The 12,353-nt window shown below is 42.2% G+C and overlaps 1 protein-coding gene across 1 annotated transcript in view; it reads left to right on the plus strand.

The window, feature by feature from the left end:
* The window catches only part of LOC121576752 (transmembrane protein 117), a 73,531-nt gene that overhangs the window by 50,264 nt on the left and 10,914 nt on the right, over window positions 1-12,353 (plus strand). Inside the window, exons 4-5 of the mRNA XM_041890177.2 lie at window positions 5,711-5,810; window positions 9,790-9,887. Coding sequence (XP_041746111.2) covers window positions 5,711-5,810; window positions 9,790-9,887 — 198 coding nt within the window. The remainder of the gene's footprint in view (window positions 1-5,710; window positions 5,811-9,789; window positions 9,888-12,353) is intronic.

The following is a 12,353-nucleotide window of genomic DNA, read 5'->3' on the forward strand; positions in this document are numbered from 1 at the left end:
GCAGAATGCTGTGGCAGCCATGCTGGTTAAGTGTGCCTTGAATTCTAAATAAATCACAGACAGTGTCACCATCAAAGCACCACCACACCATAACACCTCCTTCTCCATGCTTCACGGTGGGAACTACACATGCAGAGATCATCCGTTCACCCACACCGCGTCTCACAAAGACACAGCGGTTTGAACCAAAAATCTCAGATTTGGACTCCAGACCAAAGGACAAATTTCCACCGGTCTAATGTCCATTGCTCGTGTTTCTTGGCCCAAGAAGGTCTCTTCTTCTTATTGGTGTCCTTTAGTAGTGGTTTCTTTGCAGCAATTCGACCATGAAGGCCTGATTCACACAGTCCGCTCTGAACAGTTGATGTTGAGATGTGTCTGTTACTTGAACTCTGTGAAGCATTTATTTGGGCTGCAATTTCTGAGGCTGGTAACTCTAATGAACTTATCCTCTGCAGCAGAGGTAACTCTGGGTCTTCCATTCCTGTGGCGGTCCTCATGAGAGCCAGTTTCATCATAGCGCTTGGATTTTGCGACTTTCAAAGTTCTTGAAATGTTCCATATTGACTGACCTTCATGTCTTAAAGTAATGATTGACTGTCGTTTCTCTTTGCTTATTTGACCGGTTCTTGTCATAATATGGACTTGGTCTTTTACCAAATAGGGCTATCTTCTGTATACCCCCCCTACCTTGTCACAGCACAACTGATTGGCTCAAATGCATTAAGAAGGAAATAAATTCCACAAATTAACTTTTAAAGAAGGCACACTTGTTAATTCAAATGCATTCCAGGTGACTACCTCATGAAGCTAGTTTAGAGAATGCCAAGCGTGTGCAAAGCTGTCATCAAGGCAAAGGGTGGCTATTTGAAGAATCTCAAATATAAAATATATTTTGATTTGTTTAACACTTTTTTGGTTACTACATGATTCCATATGTGTTATTTCATAGTTTTGATGTCTTCACTATTATTCTACAAAGTACAATGTTTTACAAATACAGAAAAACCCTTGAATGAGCAGGTGTGTCCAAACTTTTGACTGGTAGTGTGCAGTTGTGGTCAAAAGTTTTGAGAATGACACAAATACTAATTTTCACAAAGTCTACTGCCTCAGTTTTTATTATTGTAATTTGCATATACTTCAGAATGTCATGAAGCGTGATCAGATGAATTGCAATTAATTGCAAAGTCCCTCTTTGCCAAAAAAAACTTTTCCACTGCATTTCAGCCCTGCCACAAAAGGACCAGCTGACATCATGTCAGTGATTCTGTCGTTAACACAGGTGAGAGTGTTGATGAGGACAAGGCTGGAGATCACTCTGTCATGCTGATTGAGTTAGAATAACAGACTGGAAGCTTTAAAAGGAGGGTGGTGCTTGAAATCATTGTTCTTCCTCTGTTAACCATGGTTATCTGCAAGGAAACACGTGCCGTCATCATTGCTTTGCACAAAAAGGGCTTCACAGACAAGGATATTGCTGCTAGTAAGATTGCACCTAAATCAACCATTTATCGGATCATCAAGAACTTCAAGGAGAGAGGTTCAATTGTTGTGAGAAGGCGCCAGGACCGTCTCCTAAAGTTGATTCAGCTGCGGGATCGGGGCACCACCAGTGCAGAGCTTGCTCAGGAATGGCAGCAGGCAGGTGTGAGTGCATCTGCACGCACAGTGAGGCGAAGACTTTTGGAGGATGGCCTGGTGTCAAGAAGGGCAGAAAAGAAGCCACTTCTCTCTAGGAAAAACATCAGGGACAGACTGATATTCTGCAAAAGGTACAGGGATTGGACTGCTGAGGACTGGGGTAAAGTCATTTTCTCGGATTAATCCCCTTTCCGATTGTTTGGGGCATCCGGAAAACACCTTGTCCGGAGAAGACAAGGTGAGCGCTACCATCAGTCCTGTGTCATGCCAACAGTAAAGCATCCTGAGACCATTCATGTGTGGGGTTTCTTCTCAACCAAGGGAGTGGGCTCACTCACAATTTTGCCTAAGAACACAGCCATGAATAAAGAATGGTACCAACACATCCTCCAAGAGAAACTTCTCCCAACCATCCAAGAACAGTTTGGTGACGAACAATGCCTTTTCCAGCATGATGGAGCACCTTGCCATAAGGCAAAAGTGATAACTAAGTGTCTCGGGGAACAAAACATCGAAATTTTGGGTCCATGGCCAGGAAACTCCCCAGACCTTAATCCCATTGAGAATTTGTTGTCGATCCTCAAGAGGCAGGTGGTGACAAACTCCAAGCATTGATTATGCAAGAATGGGCTGCCATCAGTCAGGATGTGGCCCAGAAGTTAATTGACAGCATGCCAGGGTGGATTGCAGAGGTCTTGAAAAAGAAGGGTCAACACTGCAAATATTGACACTTTGCATAAACGTAATATAATTGTCAATAAAAGCCTTTGACACTTATGGAATGCTTGTAATTATACTTCAGTATACCATAGTAACATCTGACAAAAATATCTCATAACACTGAAGCAGCGAACTTTGTGAAGACCAATACTTGTGTCATTCTCAAAACTTTTGACCACGACTGTATATAAAAATATATATAGAATTTGGCCTTTACAACTATAGCCCATAGAAACACATTGAATAACACATTCCTAATTGGCGAAACACAGTCAAAAAATAAATCATAAGGAATAAGGTTTTGAAGTGTCTGTCCTATGTCTAGGAGATATAAGAAAGCTCAGGATTTTGTTGTTGATTTTGGACACATATTTAACCCCTTTATTTTGTTGGTACAAAACTACCACTATACTTCCATTTATATTTTTTTTGTTGCAGTACCGGGTTACATTCAGACAAATCCCGTTACAGTTGTGGGGGAGCAAAACGAGAGTCTCCCTTTTCCACAGTGGGGTGATATTCAGTTGTAGACCAAACGGTTCGGATGCTACAGACAGAAGTTGGCACATCGGTGGTACCGACTTCAGACGAGTCCCGTGGGGGTCGTAGAGAAAAACAGAGAACACTTTCCAAAGAGTGGTAATATTACTTATTAGGCCAAACCGTTCGGCACAGATGTTTTTGTAAAACGACCGGTTTTCGGGATGTCTCCTGGTCTGACAAAGAGGACTGTAGCTCTGCCACTTTCCACCACATATGCGGAAGGCTGACTTAGGCGGATGCGGTGGATTGAGACACAGCCCATGCAAAAAAACTGATCTCTCTATATCTCTCTCTTAAACTGACAGATTTGTCTTTTATTTTTATTGTTTTATGTTAATTAGATTGACGCATGGGTGCACAATGTGTCTTAAAACCCAATTGTGTTCCATAGAGAGTGCAGATTGAGGCGTAACTGGTTCACTGCTTTGAGCCACAGGAGCCATTTTGGATCTGATTATTCATGGTAGTTAGTGTACTGATGTTCCACCAGGAGGGAGCCATTTTGGATCTGATTATTCATGGTAGCTACTGTACCGATGTTCAACCAGGAGCAAGCCATTTTGGATCTGATTATTCATGGTAGCTACTGTACTGACGTTCCACCAGGAGGGAGCCATTTTGGATCTGATTATTCATGGTAGCTACTGTACTGATGTTCCACGGCTGCCGTGAACCCTCTCATTAGGTCAGAAAGTGTTGCCTTTTAATCACGATGAGAGAAGAGTCCCCAAACTCTTCCTCTGTGCTCTTCTGCTCTACAATGAAAAAAGGGAAAACATTGCTGCCTGGTAGAAGAGGTGCAATGTTTGCCCAATTAGATAACCGAGGTGGAGTGTTTTCTCTGATATGACCAGCTATCGGCTAGATTTAAGTCTGAGTTGTTCTGGGCTAGACAGCGTTTCCAGGACTATCGATTATAATTTTGCAGTGGGTAAACGACTCCCTGTGGGATCTCCTAGGCAACTGGACCGGGGCCAAGCCGCTGAGCATCTAACTGACTTTAATGCAGGTAGGCCTATAAATCCCCATTCTAATCAAGTTTTTTCAAATTTGCGGGCGAGGTGATAAGTCACCCATGCCATGCCCCTCACATTTCCGTTAATCAAGCTCTTTCACGGCAACCTAATGAATAGAGTATTGATGCCATATGATTTATATTGTAGCCTACCTTTTAATGCAGCATCTTAATTGTATTTTTTTTAACAAACTATCTGTTTTCATGACTACAGAGACGGAGACTGTCTATATAGGCACAAGAAAACAGGTGTCATTTGGGGTCAAGGGTTTGTCATAGATTCTAGGAGAAACTTGAAACAGGACAGTTAGATGGTAGCATTTTTACTCTACACAGAGCATGCGCAGAATGAAAAGTCAGACATAATTATGGGTAGGATGAAATGATACCACACCCTATCATATTTAACACAGTCATTTTCAAAAGCAGCTCCTTTTCATGACTTCAAACTTCAAGAAAACAGCAGAAGAAGACAAGTGCCATTTGGGTTCAGTGGTTCGTCATAGCTAATATCAATTCTTCCCCAGGACCACCTTCAAGTCTTTATTATGTTTTGTTACTAAGGGGAATTATGAGTTAATGGGTGAGAAAAGGGAGAGCAATTATCGTTAATTGGCGATTAATACCTATTCAAGTTTAATTTAAACATGCCTAAGCTCTTTAATAGGATATAATAGGATAATCCTGTACCGCTTTGAAAGAGTTGTATTTTCACAAAACCAATGTCATGTACAGTCACTGTAAACACTAATAACACATCAAATAAATGCATGGGAAAGTAAAACAGGCGTGGTTGTCATTTTCCAGATGCCTCTGTCCACATAGCCAAATAAATATTTAATGGGTATTGTGTAGCAGGTTGGAAAACAGCCACGGAGCCAAAAGAGGATGAGTGGAGCTATTGACTTCAGAAACGACCCGCTGGAAAACCTACAGAGCCATATTCATGCCAACCCATCTATTCTATTCATGAGGCAGTGACCTGTCAGGGGTGGGGGAGGAGAGGGACGGAGGGAGGAGGCCCACCTGCTCCATTCAGCCTCTTAAGATGTTGCCAGGAGATCAAACCCCTCCCTCCCTCATCCTTCTTTTCTTCTCTTTCAGGGGCGGTAAGTACAGTAGGTGCGGTTGTCATATTGACCAGGCTTGTGACCCAGTTTCTTCCAGTGTTATTACCAGGATAAGTTGGAAGATGAATGAAGACCCTGAACAAAAGGCTCCTGCTCCTGTATCCACCTACAACAGGAAATAGAGGAGGAATAACTAGGACTCCAGCGAATGCATGTCATTTTTTTTCCCTGCACCAAAGACTAACTGCATACCACAAATGGTTTCATCTCCCATGCCCTGTGAATCAGGGATGGTGGCATGTCGCTAGGTAGCAATGTTCTGTTATCTCCGACAACCAACAGAGACATCTCATGCTTTTCGATAATGCTGATTTCAATTCACCTAGACACTGGTACAAATTTCTGAAATGGAAAGATAATTCCCAAACAATAGGGAGGTATATTAGAGCTAAATGAATGGTATTGTTGAATAAATTCCACGGAAGCTCAGTGTATATTGTTTACAACCCTGAGGGCCCCATGAAGGTAGAGCCGCACACTGTTTTCACAGGGCCAGTTTGACAGTTAGCATCATGACACTTAGCAGCCGCAGTGACCGTTTTCTGTTTCTCCCTCTTGACTCTCTCCTCCATTCCCTCCCTCCCTTTCTCATTCCCTTTCTGCCCTCCCCCTCTCTCTCTCTCTCTCTCTCTCACTCTGTTTCTTTTTCTCTTTCTAGGCCTCACATGGTGACAGAGTACATGGGTATCAGGAACGAGAGCTTCATGAAGATTGCAGCAGTAGGGACGTGGATGGGGGACTTTGTGACTGCATGGATGGTAAGAGAACTACCATGTGTACCCAGTAGTAGGCCAACACTGATTAGAGTCAACTAGAATATAAGCACAAAGACAGTGGGATGAGAGAGAGAGAGAGAGAGAGAGAGAGAGAGAGAGAGAGAGAGAGAGAGAGAGAGAGAGAGAGAGAGAGAGAGAGAGAGAGAGAGAGAGAGAGAGAGAGAGAGAGAGAGAGAGAGGAGAGAGAGAGAGAGAGAGAGAGAGAGAGAGAGAGAGAGAGAGAGAGAGAGAGAGAGAGAGAGAGAGAGAGAGAGAGAGGAGAGAGAGAGAGAGAGAGAGAGAGAGAGAGAGAGAGAGAGAGAGAGAGAGAGAGAGAGAGAGAGAGAGAGAGAGAGAGAGAGAGAGAGAGAGAGAGAGAGAGAGAGAGAGAGAGAGAGAGAGAGAGAGAGAGAGAGAGAGAGAGAGAGAGAGAGAGAGAGAGAGAGAGAGAGGAGAGAGAGAGAGAGAGAGAGAGAGAGAGAGAGAGAGAGAGAGAGAGAGAGAGAGAGAGAGAGAGGAGAGAGAGAGGAGAGAGAGAGAGGAGAGAGAGAGAGAGAGAGAGAGAGAGAGGAGAGAGAGAGAGAGAGAGAGAGAGAGAGAGAGAGAGAGAGAGAGAGAGAGAGAGAGAGAGAGAGAGGAGAGAGAGAGAGAGAGAGAGAGAGAGAGAGAGAGAGAGAGAGAGAGAGAGAGAGAGAGAGAGAGAGAGAGAGAGAGAGAGAGAGAGAGAGAGAGAGAGAGAGAGAGAGAGAGAGAGAGAGAGAGAGAGAGAGAGAGAGAGAGAGAGAGAGAGAGAGAGAGAGAGAGAGAGAGAGAGAGAGAGAGAGAGAGAGAGAGAGAGAGAGAGAGAGAGAGATGCTATTTGGCCCTTAACAGAGAATACACAGTGGCAGAATATGTGACTGACCCAAACTTAAGGAAAGCTTTGACTATGTACAGACTCAGTGAGCATAGCCTTGCTATTGAGAAAGGCGCCGTAGGCAGACCTGGCTTCCCAAGAGAAGACAGGCTATGTGCACAATGAGGTGTAAACTGAGCTGAACCTCCTAACCTCCTGCCAACTGTATGACCATATTAGAGACACATATTTCCCTCAGATTACAGAGATCCACAAAGATTTCGAAAACAAACCCAATTTTGATAAACTCCCTTATCTACTGGGTGAAAAACCACAGTGTGACATCACAGAAGCAAGATCTGTGACCTGTTGCCACAAGAAAAGGGCAACCAGTGAAGAACAAACACCATTGTAAATACAACCCATATTTACCCATTATTTATTTTCCCATTTGTACTTTAACTATTTGCACATTGTTACAACACTGTATATAGACATAATATGACATTTGAAATGTCTTTATTCTTTTGGAACTTCTGAGTGTAATGTTTACTGTTAATATTTATTGTTTATTTCACTTTTGTTTACTATCTACTTCACTTGCTTTGGCAATGTTAACATATGTTTCCCATGACAATAAAGCCCTTACATCTGGCTTTTATATATATATATATATTTTTTTTTACAGTTGATTAATTCAACAAGGCACTTTCAAGATGACCTCTGTGTGTCTCCTCTCTCGACAGAGCAGATATTTCGAATGTGTCATCGGTAGATGAGTGAGCAAGAAATTTGTGTTTTTGTAACACTGCTCATGACAGAAATAATTCAATGATTTTCTCAACTGTGGTGGTCATTAAGTTTTATCAGCCAATGATTGTCAAGCAAATAACAGCCGGTCTCACATTAATTGATCGTTAATTATCATAAACACGTTTAGCATCTTCTGGCTTCCACGCATAGCCTACAAGCCACTGATGCAGACCTACATTTAAAAAAGTCTAATAAATCCATTAAATATAGCCTACATCATCACAATAAATCCATTATTTATTTTAGACAGGTCTAAAGAAACATGATATGAAGAAAATGTAGTTATTTCCGAAGAACAGAATAGCATACCGTAGCCCTGCCATATGGCTTTGGGCTACGGTAGTTCATTTAGCAGACAAGATTTGCTTAGAATTCCGTGGCATTATTTTATAGTATGAAGAATACAATTGAACATAGCTGAATAAAATAGAAAGGATATTTTCTCCAAATGATTTCCGAGGGAGTGCGCACATGCGGCTAGCACTTGATAATATTCTCACCAGGCCTCCAATTTCACGGTAGCATCCCCCTTGTGTGGCCGTAATGCCCCCTAAAAAATCCATGCCTTCTGTGGCCGTTGTGCCCTTGGTCTGAATATAATAATTATAGCCTAATTCCCTTCTCATGGCTGCCAATCGCCGTGCTCCGAAGCACCTCTCACTCACATTGCTCTCTCAGATATCTAAATTCTTATTAGCCATTGCCCGTCACGTGATAGGGTCTTTCTTACAGGCATCTCAGTTCCGAAGTAGGCTACAAGTGAAGACAGACACATCTGGGACGCAACTGCGTGCGTCCTTCTTATCGAATTCCAAGGTGCATACTGTCCACATTTTACTTTTTGTCAGTCAACAAGATGAGTAGGCCTATCGAACAGCAAAAGCACTAGCCTATGTCAATCTACTATCCCCATAGCACAAAAGTTGACCTATTCTATTGGTCAACTTGTCCTTCTGTGCGAGAAATAAATATTCCAGACATACTCTGGGACAGTTGTGGGATACATTAGATCCCAAATTAATACAACCACTCTCATTAAAAAAAACGTTTAAAAGCAATGAGGCTGATGAAACAGATCAGAGCTTTTAGCTTAAAATGTTGATAATCTATTAGGCTATTTCTTCAAAATAATAAGCACAGTAATGCTCACATGGCAGTAAAGTCGCCTTAAAAAGGCTTGCGCTGTTTCTTGTCTTACTGCAAACACTGGGCATGATAATACATAATTCACAAGTGATAGGTTAATATTGTTACCCATCAAAATATTCTTAATCTAATCTTGTCTTTACATATATACTAAATCATATATGTGTGAAATTAGTTTTGCTTTAGAATGGACCATTATCATGCACCTGTCTCGGAACAGGGGCAGGGGGAAAAATACATGTCATCTGTTCACTTAAATAGCGAATGGAGGATGCTTTTCCCGTGGTTCATTTTCATGCCAGCCAAGTAGGCTATACTCCTCTTGTAAAGCGAAGTAAGTGCTTAATATTAGGAATGTTGAGAAATAAATATAGTAGGCCTAGCCTATAGAAAGCTGATGGGATCCTCCTCTTTTTAATAGAGGCCACCAAAACTCTTTTTTCTCGAGCAATTGCATAGCCTATAGAAATGTTGTGCAACATGAGCTCATGGGTTCTCATTAAGTGTTTGGTTTGGTTTTCGATTACATTTGCATTGATGTCAGAGAGATTAGAGGGACAATAGAGTGCTGAGTACCAGGCAGTTAGCAAGTTTGGTAGGATACTAATGACCATCAGCAGCATCAGAGCTTGGAGAAGCCTAGTTAACGTGACTAAACGGTCACGTGGAATTTGACTGCAGTCATAACTCGTGACCACCGGTGTGGCGTTAATATGGTCACCGTAACAGCCCTATTCTCAACCAAATCTTTCTCCACTCTTATCTGCCTGAAGGAGATGTGGCCTGCTGACAAATTACCCTCGCCTCAATGAAGTACCTTCTTTGAACGTCTGGATTTGCATAGTTGTGTATTACAACCCTTTAAAATCTAAATTAATGTTGATCGAAAAGATTACTTTTAATGATTGACTGTATAGCATAGGTATATAAACAAAGCAATGCCATTTGAATTGATTATGCCATTCCATTGCGGTGTTCCATAGGCAGAATGGCAAATTCTAACCATCCATTTTGACATAATGAAATAACACAAGCTCAATCCCGTATGAATGTGATTCTTTGATTTAATTTGAGCCTCATTCAGAGATCACTCAAAAATGAATGATAACTGGAAACGCCATCTCAGTTTGATGTTAGTTTATTTCACCCTCACACGTCACATGTTAAGTTAACCTGTTTTATTCCCAGGTCACTGACATGATGCTCCAGGACCAGCACTACCCAGACTGGGGCAAAGCTGCCAGAAGGTTCTGGAAACAAGGCAACCACAGGATCGTCCTCTTCTGGTACGTTCTATTCTGCAGTCTAATGCATTTACAGTATGCTGCCTCTGAGCCCGATCAATGTGTGTGTGTGTGTGTGCATGCTGGGGATTATGAGTATGTGTGTGTGGGTGCTAGGGTTCATGAGTATGTGTGAGTGCATTAGAATGCATATATTCATTAATGTATCGGTATTCAGACAAAGCCCTTTGTGAATCGGAGGTGTGACACTGTGCTCCTCTGGCTGTGTGCTGCCTGTATCTGTGCTCCTCGTGGGGTTACACACATTAACACACAGTCAATAGCCCTGTTAATCTTCCTCCGTTTAGTGTCAGCACCTTTAATTAGAAGAACAGGAAGAGGAAATCAATGGACACAGCAAGGTCACGGGGCCAGCTAGACCCCTGCCTTTACACACACACACACACACACACACACACACACACACACACACACACACACACAAAAAATATATATAAAAAAATATATATATATATATATATATATATATATATATATATATATATATACAGTGAGGGAAAAAAGTATTTGATCCCCTGCTGATTTTGTACGTTTGCCCACTGACAAAGAAATGATCAGTCTATAATTTTAACGGTAGGTTTATTTGAACAGTGAGAGAGAGAATAACAACAACAAAATCCAGAAAAACGCATGTCAAAAATTTTATAAATTGATTTGCATTTTAATGAGGGAAATAAGTATTTGACCCCTCTCAATCAGAAAGATTTCTGGCTCCCAGGTGTCTTTTATACAGGTAACGAGCTGAGATTAGGAGCACACTCTTAAAGGGAATAATCCTAATCTCAGTTTGTTACCTGTATAAAAGACACCTGTCCACAGAAGCAATCAATCAATCAGATTCCAAACTCTCCACCATGGCCAAGACCAAAGAGCTCTCCAAGGATGTCAGGGTCAAGATTGTAGACCTAAACAAGGCTGGAATGGGCTACAAGACCATCGCCAAGCAGCTTGGTGAGAAGGTGACAACAGTTGGTGCGATTATTCACAAATGGAAGAAACACAAAATAACTGTCAATCTCCCTCGGCCTGGGGCTCCATGCAAGATCTCACCTTGTGGAGTTGCAATGATCATGAGAACGTTGAGGAATCAACCCAGAACTACACGGGAGGATCTTGTCAATGATCTAAAGGCAGCTGGGACCATAGTCACCAAGAAAACAATTGGTAACACAATACGCCGTGAAGGACTGAAATCCTGCAGCGCCCGCAAGGTCCCCCTGCTCAAGAAAGCACATATACAGGCCCGTCTGAAGTTTGCCAATGAACATCTGAATGATTCAGAGGAGAACTGGGTGAAAGTGTTGTGGTCAGATGAGACCAAAATGGAGCTCTTTGGCATCAACTCAACTCGCCGTGTTTGGAGGAGGAGGAATGCTGCCTATGATGAACATCATCCCCACCGTCAAACATGGAGGTGGAAACATTATGCTTTGGGGGTGTTTTTCTGCTAAGGGGACAGGACAACTTCACCGCATCAAAGGGACGATGGACGGGGCCATGTACCGTCAAATCTTGGGTGAGAACCTCCTTCCCTCAGCCAAGGCATTGAAAATGGGTCGTGGATGGGTATTCCATCATGACAATGACCCAAAACACACGGCCAAGCCAACAAAGGAGTGGCTCAAGAAGAAGCACATTAAGGTCCTGGAGTGGCCTAGCCAGTCTCCAGACCTTAATCACATAGAAAATCTGTGGAGGGAGCTGAAGGTTCGAGTTGCCAAACGTCAGCCTCAAAACCTTAATGACTTGGAGAAGATCTGCAAAGAGGAGTGGAACAAAATCCCTCCTGAGATGTGTGCAAACTGGTGGCCAACTACAAGAAACGTCTGACCTCTGTGATTGCCAACAAGGGTTTTGCCACCAAGTACTAAGTCATGTTTTGCAGAGGGGTCAAATACTTATTTCCCTCATTAAAATGCAAATCAATTTATAACATTTTTGACATGCGTTTTTCTGGATTTTTTTGTTGTTATTCTGTCTCTCACTGTTCAAATTAACCTACCATTAAAATTATAGACTGATCATGTCTTTGTCAGTGGGCAAACGTACAAAATCAGCAGGGGATCAAATACTTTTTTCCCTCACTGTGTATATATATATATATATATATATATATAAACTCAGCAAAAAAAGAAATGTCCCTTTTTCAGGACCCTGTCTGTGATGAGGTGTGAATGAAGGAGTCAGGCGCAGGAGGTAAAACACCGAAGTCCAGAGTTTATTCCGTTTACATAAATAAAACGCACCCAGCGTCAATACGAAACTATCACAAGGGAAATATTCCACCTTGGCAATAACAAATGGAAGAGTACAACCGAGCTACTCGCTCTCACAATTAAACAATCACTCACAAAGACAAGGGGAACAGAGGGAACACTTATACACATACTAATTAGGGGAATGAGCACCAGGTGTGTGTGATTGACAAGACAAGACATGATAAGTGGA

This window comes from Coregonus clupeaformis, chromosome 11, assembly GCF_020615455.1.
Source record: "Coregonus clupeaformis isolate EN_2021a chromosome 11, ASM2061545v1, whole genome shotgun sequence".
NCBI classification, from domain to species: Eukaryota; Metazoa; Chordata; class Actinopteri; order Salmoniformes; family Salmonidae; genus Coregonus; species Coregonus clupeaformis.